Here is a 27,268-nt window from a genome sequence, read left to right as displayed (position 1 = left end):
GTCAAGGAATTTGTGGGTTTTAGTGTTGGTTGAACAGATACAGATACATACCGAATTTTCTTTTATCTGAGGAATTGAATATGTGCTCCACCCAGAACTTTCTCAGACATTGAAACTCTCTTTTCCTTCAATGGCTGTAGACTATGTTTAATGTGTGTTTTGCAGAAGGCTCTTTTGGATTTTTTTTTTTCCCCCTCAGGTATTTTGTAGCTGTAAACAAGAATATTCTCAAGAGGGTGATTTCTTGCTTCTTCAGTTACTGAAGGGGAGAACTCAAAATAAGTTTCTCATGTTTTTGTAAGGACAAAAAACTTCTGTTAAAAACTAGAAGTTCAATATTTGTCGATGTACATATTTACCAAGGTGAGAATGAAAGATATGATGCTGGTGGGGCTGAATAAGCATTGTGAAACACTGAGGAAACTGCTCACACCTGGAGATCCAAGTGGCTAAAAAGTTTAATGTTGTCATCTTGGGTTATTTTGATGATAATCTCTTTTATAGTATCTTGTGAGAAAGTTTAAGTTAAAAAAATAAAACTCGCCACATCCGGCTAGAGTTAAAACAGAAGACTAGCATGGTATCTAATTCTGACCAATACATAAACTCTTAGATGCTGAATAGCCTACAGAGGCTGTGAACTGCTTGAAGGTGAACAAGAGAAGTTTGGGTTTGTCAACAATGTAGGTAGACAAGAGATCACACTTCTCTGAATGTTACTATGAGGCCTGTCTTGTCAAACTCCAATGGCAAAGCAAATCATGAGCTTTCTACCAAGTTAATGCTTCAATAAGACACAGTAAAAAATAAGAAAATAGGTTGATTAGAATATTCTGTAGTTGTAATTACATTGAGGGGTAAGGGGACTTGTCAGTGTAGAATGAAAATCTACTTGAGTCAGCCCTCCAGAGTATCCTTTTGGTTGACTGGAAGCCAGGATAGTTAGTTTGCCTTAATGTGAGTGTTCATGTCTAAATAAATCTCACTTTTTAATTTGCTTACCTTGTAGACAGTTGCTTTTTCATAGTGATCTTAGTCTAGAGGTATTAATCTTCAACCCTTTAAGGAAGGGAAGTGAAGTAATAGTGGAGCCACCCCTTTTCTTTTTCAGTTCAAAAAGATAAGGAGTAAGGATTGTTTGTCTATAAAGAATACTGCTGGCATGGTTGTGATCTGACATACAGCAGTAGTGATCATATATAAGAACAGAGTTAGTGAGGTGTACATTGAGTCAAGGGTTGCCGGCCTTATGCAGCAGCTCTCTCCATATAGATGTCGTCTTGTATGTGCAATTACCATTTTAGAGACAACATTAAGACTTCAGTTTATTCAAAAAGAAAATTCAGGGAAATGCCTCATAAAGCTTCATCTGGTTTGAGATTTATTCCTGATGGGAGGTGCAGCTACTTACATTTCAGCTTGCTTTTCGGGATATACTTGCATACACATGATGGGATGTGGAGACATTGAAGAAAATTACATGATTTGACTGGATACCTACAAGCTGTCCTGTGTTCCTAGCTACCAAAGAGTAGGGCATGGCACTGTTACAGATAAGGAGTAAAGCAAGTTATTTAAACAGCCATCCAAATATGCATAGCAGTAAATGCTCCATAATACAAATATACAGAGAGGCAGATTCTGCAAAAACTTTAAATTTGAATTGGACAGATGGGAACTGTTTTCCATACCTTTATTCTTACCTTAACTGGGTATGATCCTTTTAAGGAGAAAAAAATTCCCATATAGTTGGTCAAAATTAGGACAGATGATTCATTGTATTCTTTTCAGTCAGGTCTTTATTGGCAAGCTTTCACCATGAGCTCAGTACAGTTGATGATCCTTTCCTAAATCCTGCCACTAACATTTAGATATTTTATTTTAAATTGGTAGGCAAAACCATTTCACTTGCTGTTCTGACCCTGAGATGCTTTCATTCTCTTACTTTCAAAAAGGGATCAGAGTAAAACCACAGATAAAATAATTTAATTTATTGGAACACTGTATCAATATGTTTCTTAAAGGGAGAGTGCAGTGGGAGTCTAATGGCATAGACCTTGATGAGAATCATAGAATCGTTTAGGTTGGAAAAGACCTTTAAGATCATCCAGTCCAACCATCAACCTAACATTACCAAGTCCACACTAAACCAATTAAGGGTAGACTAAACCATGTTCCAGAGTGTGACGTCCACCCATCTTTTTGAACACTTCCAGGGATGGGGACTCCACCACCTCTCTGGGCAGCCTGTTCCAAAGCTTGACTACCCTTTCCGTGAATAAATTTTTCCTAATATCCAATCTAAACCTCCCCTGGCACAGCTTGAGACCATTTCCTCTTGTCCTATCGCTAGCTACTTGGGAGAAGAAACCAACACCCACTCACTACAACCTCCTTTCAGGTAGTTGTAGAATGATTTTGTTATATCCTTCAGGAAGTTGAAGGATGGGGTTAGAAAACAGTTACCAGCTTTTCCACTGTAAAGATAAACTAGAATTCTAATTTTAGATAAAACTATTACACTCTTCTGAAAATTTAGTAATAAGTAAACTGAGGTCTGAGAAGGAATACTTAGTCACAGATTATGATAATCCAAGTAACATACTTAGTTTGAATCAGATTCTGGGCCAGGTAACTTACAGTGGTCCTGAATTCAGCTACAAAAAAAAGAACATTTTCAAAATAAATTTACCATTAATATTTGTCCATGGTGTGTCTTGAAGCTTGTGACATCTTAAATTTGGATGAGGTCTGATTGTCCTAATTAATGCCTTAAACCAGTATTTTCCAGTTTGCATCTTTCTGGTGATATGATAAAGCCTTCTAGGTAGTATTCAGCAACAGTTTGTGTCTGCAGACCAGGAGACAAGGCAGGAGTCGTCAGTGTGGGAAAGCAGAACAAGCATGAAAGCAGAGGAGGACTGCTGAATAGGTGATTAAGAATGGTAAGGGAAGTGGAAATCATTTCAGCAAGGAGGGGAGAGTGGAGGAAGGGGGCCTCTTCTCTTTCCATGCATCAGTCTCCTTTAGACAGATCACTTTGGGCCTGCTAATGGACAGGTTATCCAGCATTACCACTTATTTAAAGACCAGAAAAACAGAATGATGAACAAAAACACATTTCTCAGACTTGTTTCAGAAACAGCATATTGCTTTCCCCGCAGACCAGAGCATACTCACCAGTCTGCCAAGCTCAAATTAGATACAGTTTGTATAGTGGAAGTCAACAGCTGTACAAAAGAGTATTTCCTTCATCAGGCTGTTGTATCCTCTGAGGCTGATGTTACAGGATTTGTGTTGCAGTTGTAGTATCTGTAAATGAACAGCTAGTGTAATTGCCTTTTGTAAGTGCAGTTACAGATAGTCTTAATTAGTATAGCACAATACCTTTAGCTTAGGCTGATGAAACATTATGTCCAGTCTGTACAGTTCCCCCTTTTTCCACTAGTCACATCAGTCAAAGATCAAGAACATTATCTTTCTGTGTTGCAATATTTCTGCATAAGTTTCAAAATGCCTTGAAAGCAATTATTTTAACCAGTGTCACTTTACCTTTGTTTAAATATATCTTGGATCTGTTGGAACTGATGGAAGAGATGCTTTGTTTTGTTAAGTTTGAACTTGCTGGGTAGTCAGTCTATTTTAACCTATCATATGATATACTATTAAATTAGAAGAGTAAATCTAATCATGGTGTTAGATGATGTCCTGGTGATATTACAGGATAAATTACTGTCTTCTAATGACTTTAGAGAGAAGAAAAGTACTAATTATGTATATTTTGGTTGGTGGATCAATTTAAGTAACATGCAGTAAACTGAATCCTATTTGGTTGGTTGGTAGGGTTTGTTAGTCAGGATTTTCATGTGCTAAATAAAGTAAATGCATGATCCAGTGTTAGCAAGAAAACTTAGTTTTGCCTTTTTAAAGGGCAGGCTTCTTAGCAATTCTTAGTAATTAGACTAAATGGTTTAAATGTGAGAAATATGGCTGTACTTAAGAATTGTTACATATAGCAGGTGTGAACATAACCTTTTCTTTTTAAACATGAAAGGACGGATTGCCTCTTTAGGATAGATAAATTCATGGAAAGAAAAACAAAGTGGAAAGAATAACAGCCAATAAACTAAATAAAAGAGCCAACAGAATTAGTTGCAGGTATAACTAACTGCATTATAAGGGTAATTTGTTTAGATTCTTGAAAAGAAGTAGGCACTAAACTTTCCACATAATACTCATTAGAGTACTTTGTACTGAACAAATTAAAAACTATTTTCTGGAATCACGGTCTTCTAAACAATTTGGCACAGTTAGCCATGCTTCAGAGGAACATACCACCATGCCTTAAAATAGAATTTACTAAATACTTGAAAATAAGAGAAAGATGAGCACATTTCAAAACCAAGGATGTTAAAATACTGATAGAAGTTTCTAGAATGTATGTTATGAATATTAATGACCACTTCCAGAATTATTTTTGAAGCATGTGACGTTCTAAGAGTAATGAAACTTTCACAAAAAATTATTCTTGATCAGTGAAAATACCAGGTCATTCTTTGTTGGAGAATTGATTGCAAATATGTTGATATCTTATAGGGAGAGCTCAGGAATCACCAGTTCTTTGTAATTGCTCATATTTGGAAAGTTTTTCTATTCTAGCAACCAGATTTGATGATTCTTTTTTTGCACCTGCCACCTGTATTACTGCCTTTCTATGGATACTGTTTAAGGGGACTTTGGTGTGGGTTTTTCTGCAATTCTGTCCAGAAAAACATTATCAACAGAAAATTCCAGTATATAAAAATAAAGCTGGTTCTTCACAACTTGTTCCCTAGACCAAGTGAACATATCAATCTTCCTGATCTCTTATTTTGTAGAGATTTGATTGATTTTCAACATAACTAAGTCTGTTTTTATGAGGGCACAGTACAGTGCTCTGGATTTCAGATGATCAGGCAGACAGTTCAATAACATAGTATCTCCTGTAAGACCAACTTACAAGTAGTACATAAAATAAAACATATGTGAAGTACAGACTGCTCCTGAATAAGGAAACATAAGAATCTGTAAGCATGGCAAATCAGCTCACTGTTGCTATTCCTTGGTTTTTCTATCTTTAAAATGGAGATGATGATATTATCTAATGTTTCTGAAGCACATACTTTTTATGGAAAAAATGTTGCTAGAATTGCTAAGTACTAATATACTAACATACTAATAGTTAAGCTTTACCAGAGGATTCTGTCTGGATTTTGACCAGGATACAAAGAGATTTCCATTAATAATAAATTGTCTGGGAGTTGCTCTTTGCTTAGCAACATCAATGGAATACCTACTTTCATGTTTGGTAAACTTCCAGTTTAAGTCATTTGTAAGAAGAAAAACACTTTCATTTTAAGAACAAGTGAGCCTGATAAATGAAGCATCCCTTTAACATTCCACCATCATTTTTTCTAAGTTCATTTTAAGCCTTGAATTGAACATTAACAAATGGTTATAAATTATTATACATACAGAAGCAAAGTGAATAGGTAATCTGAGAAGATGAGTTTATCTGTACTCTTGGGTGGTTGCTACCACTTACTTGCAATCTCACTATAGTTACCATTGTGAGGACAATAGTCAATCAAAGTTGAAGATATAAAATAAAATTGAAAATTGAATTGGAAGGTAATTTTACTTTCAAATGGTTTGCAAATGTAGATGTTAAGTGTGAAATGAATGCAGTTAATGACCATAGCTGGGAGAGTTATGCACCTGCTGATCACAGGAATATTATTATAAATGAGGTTGATTTTCCTGTTGACTGCCTCATTTTTCTCAACATGGTCTCATTACTTTTCTATCACATGTCTGACCCTTAGATATAAATACTCAAGCACAGACATAATAAAAATACATTAACTCCTATATAGATTTTTTTTAATGCATCTTTGAAAATCAAGATGTGTGCTGCAGATGTTTTTTGCCTTTGTAGGTTTAACATAGGTTGTGCTTTTTGATAACAGAAAAAAAAAAAAAGTTTGAGTTTCACCACAAGTACTCTTGAGTCATTTTACAAGTGAGAGTTCTAATATTCTAACTTGCATTGTCTGAATTCTTTCTGAAAAGAGTTTCATCAGACCTTTGTTTTATTTTCCAAGAAGCAATGTAATTGAAAAGTCTGAAAGTTACACCAATTCTCAAATAATTATCTTTCTTCTCCCAGGAAATAATTTTACAGAATTTTAAGACCATCTTCTTTCTCCAATTTCTCCTGTTCTCCAAATTTTACCTCCTTTTGCTTGTAGAGTGTAAATATTTTTAATGTTCTAAATTTATTTACTGAAATAAATGTTAAACTTCTTTAGGTGGGATTATAACTGCCTGCTTCTTTACCACATACATACCATCACAAAAAACATCTTATTTTAGACTTATGAGTCAGATATAAAGCATGTATTTTTATCTAAATAAATGTGGTTTGTATTGCACCTTGGAATGTAACTGAGCTGTACGTTTACTAATGGCCTTTTTATTGCTCAGGTATCTAATATTTTTCAGGAGGGAGAAAGATAAAACTATTTGTGTAAAAATAAATAATATAATTTAAACATTGAGCTAAATATTATAAAGTTAACTTAAGTTTTTATTGCCAGTTGTTTGGAGATATGGATGACTTTAAGTTTAGGCTCCTACTGCTTTGTCGTAGCATCATTTAAAGCAACATTCTCCATTGGGAATTACACAGTTTTGAGTTTTGCAGGAATAGTATTTTTGGTTGTGGTTCAGCGCTCAGGTTACTGCAACTACCTAGCTCCTCAGCACAGTTACTCAGCTCTACACGTAACCAGGAGATCTAGGGCAGTTTCAAGCAACCGCTACTCCAATTCTTTGAAGTTCCTTTGGTGCATCAATTTCTTAGCACTTCTGAACATAGAATCATAGACTCATTTAGGTTGTGAACATCACAAGTTAGAACAGAGTGGAGAGTTTCTGAAAACTACATCCATAGGTTTTTTCATCAAAGGGTATATGAGAAGCAGAGCGATGGATGGAACTAAGCCTTGAGCTGGGGCACAGGCTTAGCTATGCAGCCAACTTGCTGATGAACTTAGGTGAATTATTTCACATCTTGCTTAAATTTCTTCAAAAGTAAGATCAAGTCCAGAGTGCTAGCATTGTTAAGACACTTTAAGGTCTTCTGATGAAATCGCTTTTCAAGGACTTGATGGTATTATTCATCCATCCATAAATATATGTGCACCTGATGCTGAAATCTGTTATGTCAAATGATAGTAGTGGTAAGGATATAATGTTCTTCCTCTGGCACAGTAGTGTAATTTCTGCCTTTGAAGTGCATGTGATTTATGAGAGGAACTGCTAGTCTTTCAAAATGAAACAGCTAGTAGATTCTTCTACTTCGTTTTAATTTGCCTACCCATGTTAGGAGGATAAATAGGTTAAAGATCAGAAGAGAGAGGAAAGAAGCAACAAGTTCTGGAAAGCTGATGGACTTTGTTTGCTTTGCATGATGGTCTTAATGACTATGCGGAAACAAGAAGGTGCCTCTGTGTTTTTATTGCCTGTACTAGTAGAACCTTCTGATGTTTACGTACTTGCAGTGTATTTTGTACTGTCCTTGGTTGAACTCACAAATTGCCAAAAATAGCTAAAGTGTAACTTGCTCCAGAGTTAATACCCTCCCGAGCTGACCTAAGGAATCCTAAGAACATTTCAGGGTGTTTATCTGCAAATTTCAGGTGACAACATTTCATTGGTTAAGCTACAGGTAGTCCTTCCTAATGAAAAAGTATTCTCAGCAATTTAAAAAAAAAAAAAATCTACAGGGCAGTCACAATTTTAAAGTAAAACCCAGCATTTAGATATAATGATTATGAGTAATTATTTTTAACAACACTAAGTATTGACAGAGTGTTTATTGTAATTATTTGTCATCATCTCAGAGGGGCTGCTAATTACAGAGAAATACCCATCTGATAGAAACAGGCTTGTTCAAAAATAATAGGTAAATTAATCATTGTTTCCTCATACAGGTTGCAGCCTTTAAAGTAATGTCTGTTCTCTGGTATAATAAGGTAGGACTGCTGGGGGATATCAAGGTTGTGCTGCTGTTGTGGTTTAATCCCAGTAGGCAGCTAAGCCACACGCAACCACTCTTATTTCCGCGCCCCCCCCCCCCCCCCAGTGGGATGGGTGAGATAATCACAAGAGTTTAAGTGCAAAAACTCGTGGGTTGAGATAAAGACGGTTCAATAGGTAAAGCAAAAGCTGCATGTGCAACCAAAGTTAAATAAGGTATCTGCTACTTCCCATCGGCAGGCCCATGTTCAGGCATCTCCAGGAAAGCAGGGCTCCACTACGCCTAACAGTTACTTGGGAAGACAAATGCCATCACTCCCAATGCCCCCCCTTCCTTCTTCTTCCCCCAGCTTTATATGCTGAGCATGACGCCATATGGTATGGGATATCCCTTGGGTCAGTTGGGGTCAGCTGTCCCGGCCATGTCTCCTCCCAGCTTCTTGTGCACCCCCAGCCTGCTTGCTGGTGGGGTGGGGTAGGAGGTACAAAAGGCCTTGACTGTGTAAGCACTGCTCATCAGTAACAAAAACACCCCTATGTTACTGATGCTGTTTTCATCACAAATCTAAAACATAGTACTATACAAGCTACTCTGAAGAAATTTAACTCTGTCCCAGCCAAAACTAGGACGCCTGCTCACAAGACTTGAAGGAAACAGAACATAAAAAAGAGCCTCTTTATCAGTTTCAAGGAAACCTAATCTTTGTGATCATGGCTGTGGTCTGAATCTATTAGAAGTGTTCAAATTTAGTGTCCTTGATATCATTGTGAAATGACCTGAATAGTGAGTAATAAACTTCTGCATTATAATTCATATTTGAAGATATGTGCTCAGGAAGTAAAACAGACAGATGATGTCTTGTGTCTATCTAAGCAGACAAAGAGTCTATATAAAATGACAGAAGCATTTTTAGGAAAAGCAAGCAAATAATGTTTTTCTAGTTAGCAGGTGACTGTGTGTCCCAAGATAACACAGGCTTGAGAGGCAGAAACAAGTGTGGTTATTAAAGGCTACTGGGTTCTCAGTTCATACAAATTGAATTCTTTCATAGTCTGAAGGGCTATGGAAATCTGGTGAAGAGTGTGGACTGTTGAAATAAAATTAGCATGTAAAGTGATTTTCTCTATGCAGGAATATAGCTACGAACTTTGAATTTGAGAAAGAAATCTCATTACTCATCTTGTAGAAGAAGTAATTCTTAAATTCCATATTTGCTATTACTGACATAAAGGTTCTGCATGTGAATAGTTTTTTCATGATTGCCCAAAGATACTGGATTATTGAATTGACAAAGATCTGTTCCATTCTCTCCTGTTTTTTCTTCTATAGGATAACTGATTTCGGAAATATTAAAAGAAGATTGTATTTATCAACGGTCCACAAGGAGTTGTCTGTAACCCCTCTGCATGCAAAAATTCCTCTGTTTACGATCAAGCGCAAAATTGTAGGTACCTTGGGAATATTCCTTGAACCGTGGTTGAGCACGCTTTTTTATCAGAGATGTTTTATAGACCTGTTGAAATTACTGTTTGGTTTAGAATTCAGTTCCTGCTGATTAAAGATACGTGTGTATGTCCCCTCTACTGGATGGTATCAGAACCACTTAATACTACTACTCTTCTACCTTCTTCTAACATTAGGAGTTCATTCCCATTTTCCAGGATTAATGCTGTTTGTGATTGTGTTTACCTCTCGCTCCTGCTGCCTATTCAGCCTTTGTAAAGTTCTCTGTGTCCCTGATACTTCATTATAGTGCTGCTGTTCATGTGTACCTTCTCCTTTTATTACGTTCACTGGAGCTGCAGGTGGACTGTAGCTGATGGCTACTTTTATGTGCTTCAGGTTCTTCCAGATTCTGGTATACGTAAAACAATGTGTATGTCAAACTGATAAAAATAAAACAATAGCCACTTCTCCCTGTTTCCCTCTCCTACACCCAGCCACAACATACAGTAACAGTGGCCAGGATGCAAAACCTGATCATTACCATATAACCTTGTAAAGACTCAGGTCTCAAATACTGCTTTAGAAAATCATCTGGAGATGAGAATAGTTAGATTTCAAATATTTTAAAATGTAAGTATGCACCAAGAGAACTAGATAACAGTATACTAAGCAGCTGTGGATTTAAGGCTAGACATGAGAGAATATTTTACAAAAACCTATGAAGTTATGACTTCTTTTAAGATAGTTTGGGTGAAGACAGCTGTGATAATTTTAGATTTCAGGAGTTTTCTGCTTTGTGGGAAGAGCTGGTTAGAATTTTTTTCAAATGAATATGCATCAGATCATACCTCCTGAAGTTCCCATTATTTCAAGATCCATTGATATTAAATTATTTTTCTGCAGTGTAATTTCAGTTGGCTGGTCTTGATGTCAGGCTAGCACAAATGTTTCAGGATTAACATGCATTAATGTACACCAAATTAAGTTCAATCAGAATATGAACTGCAGTTATGTATTTTAATTTAGATAATAAAGCAGTAATCAGAGATCTGTCTAAATGCTCTGATCAGTTATGACAAAATATTTTAATAACCTTAACACTTGACCAACGTTAAAGAGTATGTCTGTGCTTCTTAGTGTATCTGAATACATATCTGTCTTCTTTTAAATGGTTATCTGCCTTCTTTTAAATGGTTTTTATTGTTGCTTTTACTTAAAGGAGGGACTATGCTGCTTTCAGTGATTAGATAGATCTTTTACATGGCTCTGATAGTTTAACTTACTGTATATACAAGCTGATCATTATTATCAGTATGATTGGTTGTGAATAGAAATATAATATGTTGTTTGTTCTACCAGTACAACATCATTTACATTTTCATATGCTAGCTTCCTGGATTGTATTCTTACAAATGATGCTATTTTTCAATCTCAGCAATAGAAATATCAGTTATAATTAAATACTGCATTTTCCGTTCTGTCGCTTGATGTCTTCAAAACAAGTATACCTTTCCTTCCAAAATTTCAGACTTAGAAGCTGAATAGTAATGTATGGACCTAAATTTTTTCTCAAAAAATATTTACTAGTTGGCATTTAGAAACTAGTACTTTCACCTTGACTTTATAAGGAAATGAAGTATGTACAATCATTATGTCTTAGTATTCTTCTCCCTTAATAAAACTTTAACCCATTGGCCAACTAAATTTTATACATGAGTAATCATATCAAATATATTATAGTTCTGCAAATTTCATGAAAATGGTTGCATTCCTCCTCAAGGCCGCTTCTGTTTATTTCCCGGTTATAGAAGATGCGTTAGCATCAGCTCATCCCTCACGAGATACCGGAATCAATGAGGAGGAGAATTGTTAGGAACACCAGAACTATGAGCACATGTGTTTTTAAACATCAGAGACTCTAAATGGAAAACATAAAGCCGGAAGAAAACATATTTTGTTAGTTCTTCTGCTTGTGGTATTACTTGTTTTATATGAAACTTCCTTATTTTTTCTAGGAGGGTAATGGAATTGTAACATGGTCCACATGCAGAATAGATACCTGTAACTGCTCATTTCTGCATTATAAAAACCAGCAATGTACAAGTGTTGAATTGAGTGGAAAAAACTTGAAACTGAGAGACTTTAAAGAGCTACTGGAATAGTGCAGGAGAGTGTTGCACATTGATGTCAGTGTTCCAACAGTGTGGAAATGGAGTAATCATCTAACGAGAATTAAAACACGTATTTAAGCAGGATCTTTAGCAACGTAGACAGTTGTCATTATCTGATTTGTCTTTTGGAAATGTCTTACAAGGCATGGATAACATTTATTATAAACATGAAGTAGTTCAAAGATGTTATGATACACTGGAGTCTTGTCCATACTAGAGATTTGCCTGATAGTTTTCAGTGTGGAAGGGGTGCAAGCTTTGGAGAGGTCCTTTTTTATGAATCTCAGAAAGAAATCATCAAAGAATCTCCAGCTATAGCCTTTGGAGCACTTAAGCTGCAGTAACTTTAACTTACAAAGCAATATTGAATAACAGTTTGGGTTCCCCCCCCTCCCCCGAAAACCATCAATAAATACACTTTCTCACAAGCTAGCTGCAAAACATGTTGTAGATATGCTAGGTAACAGAGCTCACTTGGGCTGGCAGTCACTAGGTCATATGTACTGATTTGTTTGTATAAATAATTGTTGTAAGTGCAAAAACAGCAATATCATTTTTAATATCAAAGTGTTATGCAATGTGAATCACAGCCTGTGAGAATCTAATACTCCACAGAGACTTCATTTATAGAGAACTATACGCTAATACTCTTCTGTAATGATTAGTGTTTGGGTTTTATTAAAGAGTATTGTTTCTCTTTTCTAGTGGTGCAATATGTGTATTGACTTGGTAGCATTCACCAGTGAAATATTCAGAGGAGCTGTCTTCCAGTCTTTGGATGGAATTAGTATTTCAGCTAACTGTAAACTGAGAAAGATCTTCACTTTAAAATCCAAGCCTCAAGAAACAGCTGAGGAAGATGGTGTGTTATAATTACCATGTAGTCTTAATCATAACTGTTGATATTATGAAATCAAAAGCTTAGTCATCAGATTGGCAGATTGAAAGATTACATGATTTCATGAAAATTAAAGTGGTAGTACAGCATATTAAATCTGCTAGTGCTGGTCTTTAGGTGACTAATTAAATATATGTGTACTCCTCTGTTTTAAACATTGACTTTCTTAGAAGTACTTTATTGAAGAAATTCTGGCAAGATTTATCAAGTAGAGAGCTTGTTTTAATGAGGGTGTCTTATGCAGATAGAAATCAGGTTTTAGCCAAGAAGCAAGTGTCTGAAAGGAAAGATAAATACTTAAACTTAGCAGCATTTGCTGGGGTTTTTTTCTTAATTTTGGACATTAGCAGCTGATGAAAGATTTCTTCTTTAAATAATCCAAGACAAAACTGTAACAAAACAGTATTATATGAAACAGAGATACGAAACTGTCATAAACACCTCTCTGTGATCTTCAGGTAATTTATCCTAATGTGTCCTTGTTCACTGGGAAAGTAGTATTGGTGGTGAGCTGAAAAGTGAGAGATTATATTTGTAATAGAGCAGGATATTGGTCAAAGGTTTACCAGCCTCCAAACTAGCATCATAATTCTGAATCATTATTTTCCAAGGGAGAGAACTTCATTCCTCACTGATATTTGCAGTAACAGAGGAGGAATTTAAAAAAGCACATCTGGCACTTTCTTATTTTAGAGGAACCCTAGGTATAGTTCAGCTTCAGTTTCATTCAAATTTTCATTTTGTGGCTTTTAAAAAACACACCTGAAAAAAGGGTTCTGGTTTCTGAAGGAGCGATAGTTAGCAGTATTCTAAGTGTGCAACAAAATGTGTCTTCTGTTTGGAAAACCTAAACCAATAAGTGGGAGTATGTGATCATTGTGATTACTACTCTTTTTTTTGTTGGTGAGGTTGGGAAATAAAATTAATTCAAAAAATTACTATAGAGAGAATCTGGTAAATTCTCAGCAGAAACTGCAGTTAGAGGCCTCACTGGCTGTAATTTAATGTAAGTCCATCGGTGCATTGTTTTCTCTCTTCCATTCTAAACAGTTTTTAAAATGTGCATAAATGTTCTAAATAAGTTCCAAAATTCCAAAATGTAGTTAATATAATGAGTAGACAACTTCAATAAACTGTATGCATGGTAAAATATTCCACTTTTAATTACTGGATTATCAATTCTATGATTATTACACAGCTGGTGGGCATTAGTATTTTCTGTATGCTTATGAATTTCCTTATCTAGGCAAGTCTTAAAATGATGTTACAGCTCAAGGTTTGGCTGTATTAAAATAACTCTATACTTCATACCCAATTACAGAAAAACAATAGTAGGTTTTTGTTATTATTAGTTAACCCTCAGTTAACAATCAGGATTTGATAAAGCTTTTTTCCTCTCAGATGATTGGGCCACTTAGTTGAGCTCCACTGAATGCAATGACATTGCAACTTGTGATGAGGGTCGAGTTCTTTGCTTAAACCTCCTTGGTGGTGGAAGTAGTGATGTCAAGGTGCAATGTGTGTGTTATTCTTTTAGTACCGTGTATACAGTATGTTTTCCATTCATACAATGATAGCAGTGGAAAAGAGAAACCACATAGACATTTTTTCTGTACAAGATCATTGAGATAGAAGAGGGAAGAATTAATCTTCTCTGCCCCGTGATATTGAAGCATACAAGCTTGATATATACCTAGTTTCTGGTTTCCATAGTAATCCTGAGGTTACGTGTGGGGTTTTTATCCCTAAGTATTGTCTTACAGCAGTAAATAATGTACCAGCTTGGTGAAAAAATGGTTGAAAAAATATGTCCACTAGTGAAATATAACATGGGACACTTGAATTTTTCTATTAGGATCTCAATACTTGATCCATTATTCGTGTTTGGTTTTGGGGTTATGTTTTCCTCTTCTTATCCTTGGAAAAGAGGCTCATATTCATTAGCTTACTATATTCAAGTCTTATAAAATTTGGAATGAATTTTTATCAGAACATCAGGAATGGTTCTGACTCTGGATGCCTTTCTTCATAGCGAATAACTTTCGTAAACTCAGTCTGTATCGGTTATCAAAGGGAAAGAAAGCAGAGACAGTCAGATCACATTCTACTAGTGCCTGGTGTCACAAGAATAGATAGGTTGACAGCTTTTTAGTTGATCATGGAAATGTAATGGTGTCCAAAGTTTGGAATTAGAGCTTGTCAAATTCTTTATTTGCCTTTATGGGACTTCTCTATTTGCTACTTCAGTCTCACTGACATCAATACCATTTTCAGATGTTCATTTTGTCTGAAAATCAGTATATCAGTATTAGAATTAAAGCAGAGTTGTAATAAAAATTAACAAAATTTATTTTGTGATTCTGTTTTGCTTGTTGGCTTGCCAAATTAAAGAAGCTGATTTACTATGGCTATTCAGCCATTGGTGCATATTTCTTAGTTTAAATGTATTCAAATTTTTGGCCTAAAAAAATACACAGTATCATTTTAAAATTTACATACTTATTATCTTAAAAGTGAACAATTGCAGCAAATTTTTCAAATTACCATAATTATTAAATTGTTAAACCACATGAAATAAAGTATATGTAATCTAACAAACAATGTAAGTTGAATTTAATTCCATTGTGTCATCTGAGTGAAGTAAAGCCCATGTTTTTTGATTCTAGGTATATGTGTTGTTCCATTTATGCCATATGAGCCCACAGATGTTATTCCTCGAACCTGCCAGCTAAATACAGATGTGCCACAAGTTACACAGTTGCTGAACCTGACTAAAATTCACAAGCCAGAAATAAAATGCAGGAGACATTCAGTAACAGTGCAAGAAACAGGTATTCTGTTGTATTAAAATACTGTGAATATGATCTATACAGTATGCATACAACTGACGGATTTTTTTTTAAACTGCATGTTAAGAGTTCTAGTGTCTTAAAATAAAACATGACAACTCTTGCAGAGCACATAGACACATGTCTGTTGTATAGTTTCAGAGATCGATGTGCAGCCTAAACAATTCTAAATCAAGCATGGGATGTATAATAACAGTATTTGAGGTATGTCTTCTGAATGTACATTTAAGTGTGGCTGTTCAGTTGTTACACTTCTTTTTAACATATGTTTACATTAATGAAACTCTTAAAAATATGACCATGCATAGTCTCCTCAGCTTACACTCTGAAAAAGGAGATCTCATCTTATTGGTGTCTCGGAGTTATTTGAATGTTTCTGTAAGCTAGAAGATAATAAAACACGTAATTTAAGACTTTGACAGCATTGCATAGAAGAGATTTATTAAAGAAGCTAGGCAGTCATGTGCCAAGATACAAACTATTGACTTGGATAAAAACTAAGAGACAGAAAGCAAACAGAGGATCAAATTTTAAATTTTTGTTATAGCTTAAGGCTAACAGCAGGAGGCCTCAAAAGTTTTTTGTTCTAGGCTCTGTATTGTTTGTTATAGTTATGAATAATCTCAAAAGAGAAGGGAATAAAGTGGGAGTAAAACTTTCATATGATACAGATAATAGGTTAGTAAAAAGTGGGACTTCAGAGAGTTTTAAACTTGTAAGACAGGCAATCTCCTATGTACTTTTTCATGAAAAACACTATAGAGCAGGTAGCATGCAGGAAACCTCATATTTGGCTAAACAAAGTCTCACTTTACTGTTTTTATTTCTTGTGGCCACTGTGTTGAAAAATTATGAGCTAGGGACCACTGTACTAGGTAAATGTGTAACATGATACCATGTAAAATCTAGCTTTGATAAATACAAAGGATTGTACATTGGGGAGAAATGTTAACTACAGTTAAGCTTTAAAGTGGTGAAATTCAATGACTCAAGGAAGGAAGGTTGTCATCACCACAGATATAGCTCAGTGGAATTCTCAGATTTATATGTAGCTGCATTTTAAAAAACTAAGATACTGGGTAGCAGGAAGTTCAAATTCATATGAAATGGAAAAGGTATCAAACCTTTAAATAAATCAGTTTTGCATTATTATCTGAAATACGTTATATATTATCAGTTAAACCATCTCAGAAAAGATTTTACAGACAGTGAAGTGATTCAGAGAGAAGCAGCATGAATGAAAAACTCTCATGTGAAGATATGCTGAGAACATTAAAAATTGGCTTAAGGGAGTTTATAAAGTAACTAGTGATACAAAGAAAGTTCAATAAAAACTGCTTTTCCTGTGTCATGGCACAAAAGTAAGGCATCATTTGATGTGATGATGCAGTTGAAAGTTAAAAACTGATAAAAGAAAATACCATGTTACACAGCATATGATTAAAATATGAATCCACTGCTACAATAAGCTGGTGAAGTAAAGAAATGTGTATGATTCCAAAATCAGTTGGGCATTTATATGGGTAAGAGTAATGTCCATGTCATTGTGTTTAGCACCAGTAAAAATGTGAAGGGAGAATTTAATCCTGGACTTCTAGGTTTTTCCAACCTTACTCTAAGAACTGTGCTGAAGGCCGATTATTTCATACATCCCTACTGAAATTATCTTGTGTCATTTCTGAAGCATTTGGGTTTGGCCATTGTTTGAAACTGGATGTTAGATAGATGATTGGCCTGTTCTAGAATAGCACTTCCTGTGTTTTTATATTTAAATTGGCATGTCTGTCTGCATAAGATTTGTAAGCCAGGAATCAGTAGAAACTGAACTGTAGAAGCAAATGCCAAGATTTGAATGTGAAATTGCTGAAACAGACTTGGGTCAGACAATTGACTGCTATTTACTAAGGCTGCTATTTTGCTTTAAAACTGTGTATTGCTTCCTACCTGCAGTAAAGTCAATAGCAGAATTTAACTAAGGCAAATGTCTTTAAGGTCCTTAATGTTTTGATTCAGAATAATGAACATCTCTTTAAAACAATTTTTGTAATGAGATAGATAGTCATTAAATAACAACAACAGAATAAGAGACATAGATTGTTTGTGTTCATTGATGGAACTCTGTAGTTGTAAAATTATTCATAAACAATAGTGGTCTTAAGGTAACTATGTAAAGAATGAAATAAAATTTTCAGCTATTGACAGGTTTTTTTGTGGTTGAACAAAATCAGTTTTTTTAAATCGGTTGTTGAGTTTTGAAGACATCAGCTACATTTCCAATGAGGAAATAAATCAATGTAGAAAAAACATATTTTTCACTAGTAGTACATTTCATTGATTAGAGTTCTAAACATATCAAAAATATAATTTCCTCACTCCCAGAATATTACTGGTTTTGTAAATCCAGTTGCACATAACTAATCTGTACTCTTTTTTTAAAGTTATTCTGTAGATCCATTTGCAACAGTAAATATCCTGGACTATGTGCAAGCACTTCAAAAAAAGAGGGTTATAATGGATTTTACAATCAGAATATTTTGTATGCTCTGATTCATGTCCTTCATGGAGAACTGATAATTTCTCCCCTTATAAAATGTTGAATTGATTGTTATTTTCAGCTTAAACTTGACAAGTACATAAACTTCTTAACTGCTAGAGCTTAGAAAAATACAGAGGTGAAATCTATAGGCACCCTCTTTCCTCTACTCTTTTGTTATGTTATTAGACACAAGACTAGGCCTTTAATTTGGCCCATATAATAATTGCAAAGTCTTACTAAAGTTTTTCATTTTCCCCTTACTCTGTACCACCTTTTATGAGTCATTGATTCATCATACTAAAACAGGGTAGTAGGGCAACTTTTGAGAAGGAAGTAGGTCTGAAGTAGTTTAGAAGTGGGTCTGAAGAAGCAAATTAGATAAAGAATCCATTTCCAATACATCTTCATCAGCGTAGGCAATGTTAGAAGTGGTGCTGTAGGTAGGGAAGATACATTTTTATTCCACTGGTTTTAGTACTTTCTCAGTCTTGAGGATTCTCATCTTCAGCGTTTGAATTCAGAGAATAATCATTTCCACCATTTCTGTTAAAATGCTTTGGAAATACATTGGCAAGGTATTGACCAAAGGAATAAGATAAATTACAGGGAATGGTAACTACTGGTGAAGTTTAATACTATAAAAGACAAGACTGTTACAGCCAACAATAGTATTTAAGGTGTAGCATCTCATGAAACTCTAAAGAAAAATAAACTTTGAAAGAAGTATTTCTTTGAGAACAACCTTGACAAGAAGAAAGGTTTAAGAAAATACTTTTTAAACTTCTTTTCTTCTTCTTTTACCAGAATATGAAAAAAGCAACTCATAAACATTTTATCATCTGCACTGAGCTACCATGCTGATGCTTTTTCAAATTGTTAACTTTTGCTCTCTTGAGATACCTCATTAGTAAAGGCAGTCTTGAATAGGAGGGGTTTAAAATTTTTGCTTAGAATAAGACCCTTCATACATTTACTTTATTTAAATTACATTCAGCTTTTTTTCTACATGCAAGTGCCATTTTTATAATATTAAAGGGCAAATAATATTTTTAGAGTATTATTGCCCTACAAGTAGTGAAGCCAAAGTTCTGTTGTGAAGTTTGATTGCACATTTGCATTTGAAATAGCAGAGGAAACTCTGGAATTGAGTTTCTCAGTGACTGTATTCAAAAATTAATACTTCTTGGCTGGATTGTCAAAATACGAGGGACTGTGAAACTTAAATTAGTACAGTAGTGTGAATGATATATCTAAACAGAAAAATGAATGTTCATTTAACAAGAGTCGGGTTTTACCATCCAGACTATGAAGATATATAGCCCTTAGGTATATACAGTAAAATAATTAATGATAACATCCCTGACCTGCATGAAAATGAAATGCCTTCGGTTTAACATTTCATCTTTATTTTTAATCCCGTCTTAAGAACATAGTATTTGTTCTTCCAGACATGCTTTCCAAATTTCAGAAGTTGGCCTTCTTGAAAATGGAAGCTTTGGTATGTTTAAGTACGTTTTAATTGGAAAATGTTCTTTTTATCCACTAAACTTTTGTTTATTTGATAATCAAAAGCCAAAATTATTTTTAGTATCATCCACTTTTAATTGCACATATTATTTCATTATGCCATCAACATGCTGTTATGTGTAGATGTAGGTAATTAATTGCAGCCAATTAATGTGTTCATAAAGAGAGATTTTCATGCAAATCAGCCTTTATAATTGGAGCTAACAACATCCCAAGGTAGTCAGCAAATTAAAGAAATTTATGTTAAACCAAGACAGGTCATCTAATCTTGTGAAATGGCAGCTGTTAGCAGCAACCAAATGTCATATCAGGAAAAAGGGAAGAAGGTAATGGCAGAAAGTGGCTTCTTTTGTGCTTATTAGTACAGTAAATTATGACATTTGGTGGCTAATGCATGATCTTTTTTTCATTTCCTTGATGACACTGGAAATAAAGCTGATCTTGAAATAAGATTAAATAATTCTATGAAAAATGCTTAGGAAAGTCGACAAAATGTTTTATTTCTACTTTATTGCGTTATGAAGGTGTCAGATCTCTAAAGTGAGATAGCAATTTAACGCTGAAGTTGTAGCAAGAAAAAAGATCTTCAGATATTGTAAATTCTAACTGTAAATTAATGTGAAGATACTCTTTTTTATCATCTCTGGAAAGGAGAATTCACTGGCAATCTTGGAGAATTAAAAAAGAGGAAAATAGATATTACATGCAGTTCTGCAACTCTGGTGATAAAATTAATACGTAACTATTTTACTGTCCTTCCCTTTTAGATTTTTTTCAGAACATTGACCTGCGTTCTATGTTTCCTTTTTGTTTACCTTGCAGACTGGTTGGCATTTTCTGTGCTTGAAAAGAATTATAAAAATGTATCTACATTATAAATAGTAAAAAAATAAATTATGACAGGGTTAGAACATTTTGGCAGGAATAGAGTATGTTTGCAATATTAGGGCTCAGCCCTGGTAATACAGTAGATGCAGTAATTTCAAAAAGCAAGCTACACGTAAGTAGTTCTCCTCTGAGCTGTGCGTGATACCTTGGCAGTCTTGCCTCAGTTTTCTTGTGTTTTTATTTATTTATTCTCTTATTTATTAATTAGACTTATTTTTTCTTCCTGTCAGAATTGAGCCTTTCATTGATGTTCTAAAGAAATCATGCAAACCCATTTTTTTTGTTTATAAATAGCCCCTTTTTAAATAAATCTTTAAAGGAGATTAGAAATATGTGTATGTCATAGACCAAAAGTTTCTTGCTTGTATGTTGACACACTTTTATAAAATGTGCATTTGTTATTCCTACATATTTCTAGGGATTGTGCTATAAAGGAACATAATTTTTATGTATGTTTAGTTCATAATTCGTTTATTTCAGTTGATTTGAAAAAAGTATTGATATTTATTCTTTGTAAATAATGTGGGGGGGGTTAACTATTATTTTTGTTAACTTAGGTAGCTTGGTTAATAGAGGACAAGGCAATACATGCAGCAGTAAAACTCGGGATGTATCGCATATTGCATTTGGATCAAAGATCCTTGGGCCACCTCCATCTTCAAACAGAAGAGTCAATACAAGGGTATCTGGAGAGGTAAGAAGGCTTAAATTACAACAAAAATGCTGGCACGTCTACGAAGGAAGAGATTGACAAGCAGAGGAGTCACTCTAAAGGTTTTTTTTTCAGAACTAATGTGAGGCTGTGTCTGGAGTACTGTGTTTGGTTGTGGACACACAGTGCAAGAGATACTGTAACATCCAGTGGAGGGCGAGTAAAATGCTTGGGTGGCTACAGCACGTGACATGGGTTTGTTCAGCCTGCAGAAGAGAAGGCTAAGGGAGAATCTAGTTGGTATTTTCAGCTAATGCAGGGTTGTAGAGAAGACAGGCCCAGATTCTTCTAAGAGGCACAGTGAAAGGACAAGAGCTAGCAGGCCCAAATTGCAGGAAAGCTCTGACTGGGTGTAACGATAAAGTAAACCAGTTCAGTGCTGGAACAGGGTCACAGGGAGATTGTGAAATTTCAAAACTTTTGAAGTTAACAAAACCTGACTGGAACAGGCTGATCTAATTTCAGCATTAGGCCTACAGAGGTTTCTTCCTCCTGAAATTACTCTGTGATTTCTTATCATTCTTACTTTTCTGAATTTTTTGCTGTAGACTGCTGAAATTTTTGTGTGTCTGTGTAAATATTTTTTCTTATGATGAGAGCTATGATGCAGAGGCGAAACTCTGCATTTCAGTATGCTCTAAGTGGATGGTAGTCAGCCATACAGTAGCTCATGTCATGTAGACAGCTCATGCTGTCAGTTACAATGCCAGGGAAAACAGCTGATCTCACTCTGCCAGCAAACAGTATGCAGGTTTTAGGAATCTGGTCGGGACTGCAATTCCCAGTTTAAGACTGTGACTAAAGAATCCAGCCAAAGGAAGTAGACTCTTCTGTAGGAAGTCAATTGAAAGCTAAGACATAAAATGAGATTGCTTTCTCTGAAGAAGAAAGGACTTCTCCTGAGGTCTAGAATAGCCACAAGTTTCACTGTCTTTTTATCCAGATAGTGAATTTGAATTTTTTTTTTCCTTTTCTTTGCCTTGTTTTCCTTTCACTCACTGAAAAAAAACCCTGCCTGTTACTAGACTGTAAAGATTGAAGGTACCACACAGAACTGTACCTACCATAAAGTTTCCTGAAAGATAATATTTAAAAAAAAAAAAATTTGAAATACTTATTTGAAAAATAAGCTTAATTCAAAATGTGTGTTTACTTTTGAGTATTTTGAAAGCTGTTAGTTTTTGTCTTTCGTGAAGAAAATAATGTCTTTCAAGGTAACAAAGACCTGGGGCAGCAAAAGCAATAGATCATGCCGACTTCAAAGTTCAAGAAAGGGAGCTGAATCCGTACAAGATATTGAGAGATTGGAGCTATCGTTCTCACCATGCAATCATTCTTTCGATCAAGGAGGCAAAAGAAATACCTACCAAACAACTAAAGATGTATGTCAAAATGGTAAGAGCGTAAAGCAAAGAATATGTAGGGTTCACAAACTGCCAAAGTTTTTGCATGATTCTGACTTCAGAATGTAAGACTTAATTCTCTGGTTTTCTAATCCTTTATCTACCTTGTTAATTACTGAAGACTTTTATATTAAATCATGGCTTATTCTCCTGTATGAGCTTGAATAAATGCTCATTCTCTCTGCAGGTATTCGTATTGTAAGTGTTTGAGCCAGGGATCACCACCTGCTGGCAGTAGCCACAGGTTATACACATATTCCGCTTTCCCTCATGCTGTGTATATAACTGGGCTGCTGCAGTGGTTCTTGATTATTTTGTAGACTTTTGAAAGCCTGGTTTTTATAACTTCTGTGGTTTGCCCTTCTTCCATGATTTTTACTTTCCTGTGACTGTCATATTGCTGCTGTCCTACAAGACTCCCATGCTGTTTGGAAGATATTTGTATCCCAGGACAGTACTCCGCATGCTGTTTTTCCATACCTCAAGTAAGAAAAGTACACAATATGAGTGTTCACAGGCATTTCATAAGCTTCTGGGTTGTATTTCAGACCCTGCAGTTCAGACTCAGAAAACCTCTGAGAGCAGAAGAGCAGATTTTCAGCGCATCTCACCACAAGGACCATCAGCAGACAAGAACGGTCATAGATTATCTCTAAAAAATGCAGCCAAAAACACATGGGAGATAACCAGTGGTATGGTGCTCATTTTATGTTATTTTACATCTCAGTTATGTGTGTTGGTTGTGACTATCTGTTGTAAATTTCAAAGGACCCAAAAGCAGTGCACATAAAATATAAATATCTGTGTTGTGGGGGATTATGGAAATCAAACGCCCTGCAACAGAATTGCTTTTGAGCATTGATAAAGATTTGCAGGATTAAGCAGAGTACCGGAGCAGTGAATGAATAAAAAAAGAAAAATTCTATGCTCTCATGATTAAAGGGAAAGAACTAAAAAGAATTTATTCTTTAAATCCCTATTAAATTTAACACTAAAGACTCCAAACATCAAATGTACAAGAAATTTTACTTATCCCAGATAGGAGTTTAGGCTATTAATTATGGTACCCATGTAATATCAGGATATTTTGGTTTTATTTTTGAAGTTGTGGTGAATTTTCCTTCCCCCCCCCCCCCCCCTTATCCACAGAAAGACACCTCAGTTTACAGTTTTTTCCCTTTCACACCTATCTACCAAAAGGTGTGGATGTTTTTTGTCATACAGCGTCAATCGACTTGCTTTGCATGTGTCTGGAACACATTAGTGTGGCAAAAATAGCCCTTGTCTCTATGAAAAAGTAGTGTGACTTTCTATTAAAGGGCATAGCCACCAACTGCAAAGCGGGCAGACTACTCAAATCTGCTCAAAATTGACCAAAGAAATTTTCCTTCACATTGTGAGTTATTTCTATTTTGTTTAATCTTTGGGATGTTTAGAAGCCATTATATACTATGACGATGTCAGTAATCCATAATTGCTGTTATGGGTTTCATTATTTGACTGCAACAGATGCAAGATGCTAAGGCAAGTAGAGCCTTCTTCTAAATTACTTCATATTTACCTGAATTTTGAGGATTCTGAGGCAGGAATCACTGTCTTCCTTGTTCTTTATCTAGAACACCAGGGCCTCTATCTAGTGGTAGAATTTCAGAAAAATGAATCAACAGTTGTTATTTTATGTAAATGTAAGTGATATGAAAAAGACAGAGATTTAGGGCAGTAGACTGGCATGTCTAAATGCCCTATTGTAAATTCAGAAGCAGAGAACTGAGGAGGAAAGCTATGTATAAACACTGCTATTTTACTGTTTGTGTTTGTGAGAATGAAAACTGCTTCTTGATTGTGTGTACAGGCAGATAAGGTCACCATGTGAGTTTATAAGTTACAATTCTCTGTGATTGCTTGGCACTGGTAGCGCAGTTTGCAGATTTCAGTTTCTTTTCAATACATGAAGATGTCTAATGATATGTAGATGACTTAATAGTTTCTTTATCCTGTAGTACTGGGTTCATCTGTGTTGAAGAGCTTCCTATAGGCAACCTATTCATCAAGGAAAGTCCTCTTCTATGCTTTGTTCTGAACTTCTTCCAAAGTGGGATAAACTTGACCTCAGAGAATGATAGGCATTCTTTGAGGAAAAGTTCACAGAGAAGGGGGGGAAATTCGAAAGCAGAAACATCTAACAAACAATGAGGAACCTAATAATTTTAAATAAAATTACACCATTCAACATATACATCTGCATAAAATACTGTACAAATCATTTACAAAAGAAAGTGAAGTGTACACTTAGATTATGAGAGAACAAAAAAGCTTCTACCCATTTCTTACCAAACTGTTTCACATTTGCATTTGCATTTTAAGAACAAATACTTTTCTAATAAAAGCAAAGAAATTATGATTTCTGTGATAACAGGTGTTTTAGCTGCTGTTCATGCACACTGTCGGGATTGTAACCCCATAAACCTCATGATCGATGTTCTAGTCAGGAAACCCAGCAATTGCTCTTGCCCCATAGTGAACAACCACAAGCTTGGTTCAGTGGTGATGACTCAGCCAAAAGCATAGTTCTGACACTTCTGACAAAGTGTACATACACCTGTGACAAGTCATTGGCACAAAGCCACATTCCCCAAGCAAGTGTAAGCTTACATGGTTTCTGGCTCCCTGTTTATACTGTGGTCAAAATAAGTTATATCAGCAAGAATCTGTCATACACTGCTCTTATCACCATATTTAGTATTCTTGAGCCCTGTGCAACCATATCCTATTGTGATCTTGCAACAGTACTGCACTTGTCCTGTCATTAGCTTGAGTACATATTAATTTAAATTTCATGGGGGAAGGGGAGCTTTCACAGGTGATCTTATTACCTTAGAGGTTAGTTGCTGGTATTTATAATAGTATCTTTTAGATTTACTGTAGAGCTGAAATCAGCATGTCTTCTGTAGCAGGTGTGCAGTACCTTTACAAAGGTAAATTGTTTTTAAGCAAGGGATAAAATAAAATGAGTGAGCATTGTTTATACTTTTCCAATCTTATTTATGCAATGCTGAAACCTTCATTAAAAATGTTAGGCTGCAATTAGAAGCTTTAGCATAAGTCTGTGTAGAAGAACTAATTAGATGTTTAGGTGATCATTCTTGCATTTATCTTGTTTGCTGCAATGTTGTGATTACATAGTAATTTGCATATTTTGCTAAGAAGATACTCCAAATTGTTCATTACAATTGACATGGAAATGCTGAGTTAAAAAGAAATTCCAGTACACTTTGTGGGGGAGAGATAATAGGATTTGGTTTAGTCCAAAACACCCCGTATCTTTCACTTGTAGACTATTAACAAAATACTACACTGACTACCAGTTACAGAAGTTGCTGAATTCCGTAGCCAGTGTAAAATATCATCTTAAGGCCTTAGAGACTTTTCTGTCTTCCCCCTGCGTATTTCATTACTGTGGTATGCAAACTAATGTTTGCATTTAACTTATTACTAACCCAAGTATATTTCTTCAACAAGTTGAAGCACTTGAAGCACAAACTTCAGCAAGTTGAAAATGTTAATATCATTGCCTTAGAAAAAAAGAGTTAAGAGCATTTCAGACTTAGCACCCAGAATAGCTGAGGAAGAGATCTCTTTACATACAGGAGAGTTGTGCAGCCAGCTGAAGTTTGGGAATAAGTAACATTTTTGTGGCATTTCTGCATAGCACTTTCTGGAGTTGCAGATGTGGCAGCATCCCCAGGGCCAAAGACATTCAAAACAGTTTCAGGCTTGGTGGGCCGTATTCCTATTGGACAAACAATTGGGTACCTTAAAATACGGATTTAGTGCAAGATAGTTTTTTAATCATGCTAGGACACAAAATCAATTGGAAAAAAAATTTCCTGAGTCTTTGTTCTCTAGCATCCTAATACTGTGTTCAGCTTCATGTGAAAAGTTAATGAGAAGATCTCTCTTTTGTTTCATTTTTATAGGGGACGTAATTACTTCAAAAATGCAGATTATATAGATATTAAAATATAGGGAAAGCATAAAAACTGTGAAATGTGAGTTCGTGATTAATACTGGAGATGCGCAGACAGAAAATGAGTGGTTTTTTTCTTATGGTTTCAGTTGGTTTATTCACATACAACCTTTCACATGTAATTCCGATTGCCTGACTAAGAAAAATATGTTATCAGAGGAATGTGACACATTCTTGAGTGATCAAAGACAGGAGGATTCTGCTGTAGTATCCTTCTTTGAAAAACTTGTACTTATTGATCAGAACAAAAGGTCATTGGGTTTACACAAATGAAGGGTGGTTCTTAAAAGTTTTGAATAGTCTCACTCATTTCTTGAGGCTCTTGAAAAGCTAGTCCAAAATATTTGTAAAATAAATGGTATTACTTACATGTTCATCATGCCAGTCTTTTACTAATGAAAAGCAAGGTGAGATTTCTGTATACTTACAAAATAGACTTTTTTATGTACAATAGACAACGGTCTACTAGGTTGTTTTAAACCAGCATGATTATCTAATATGAAAAGAGTTTACTTGAAAAGTCTAGGGGCTTCTGACTGGAGCTGGTCTTCATGTAGAGACAGAAAAATAGTTTCCTCTGGAATCAGTAGGTGCAAGCCATGAATTTACAAGATGTGTTAAGTCCCTACTTTTCACTGGTTCCTGGCATGAACTACTGCTTAGGATATTAACTGGAGTTTGGTAACTTTACTAGCTATCTTCAGTAAACTGGAAAAATCACAGCAACC

General features: G+C 35.2%; 1 protein-coding gene across 4 annotated transcripts in view; it reads left to right on the top strand.

The window, feature by feature from the left end:
- The window catches only part of CFAP20DC (CFAP20 domain containing), an 83,979-nt gene that overhangs the window by 15,075 nt on the left and 41,636 nt on the right, over positions 1–27,268 (top strand). For 2 of the 4 annotated variants that reach the window (XM_075714412.1, XM_009493535.1), the window contains exons 5-10: positions 9,413–9,527; positions 12,406–12,562; positions 15,265–15,429; positions 20,956–21,092; positions 22,325–22,505; positions 23,062–23,205. In XM_075714412.1, the coding sequence (XP_075570527.1) occupies positions 9,413–9,527; positions 12,406–12,562; positions 15,265–15,429; positions 20,956–21,092; positions 22,325–22,505; positions 23,062–23,205 (899 nt within the window). Of the gene's footprint in view, positions 1–9,412; positions 9,528–12,405; positions 12,563–14,135; positions 14,142–15,264; positions 15,430–20,955; positions 21,093–22,306; positions 22,506–23,061; positions 23,206–27,268 lie in introns of all 4 variants that reach the window. The other 2 variants (XM_075714411.1, XM_075714410.1) reach the window with 2 other exon arrangements.

The sequence above is a fragment of the Pelecanus crispus genome, chromosome 7, assembly GCF_030463565.1.
Source record: "Pelecanus crispus isolate bPelCri1 chromosome 7, bPelCri1.pri, whole genome shotgun sequence".
In the NCBI taxonomy this organism is placed as follows: domain Eukaryota; kingdom Metazoa; phylum Chordata; class Aves; order Pelecaniformes; family Pelecanidae; genus Pelecanus; species Pelecanus crispus.
This window is presented reverse-complemented; position numbering and strand designations above follow the sequence as displayed.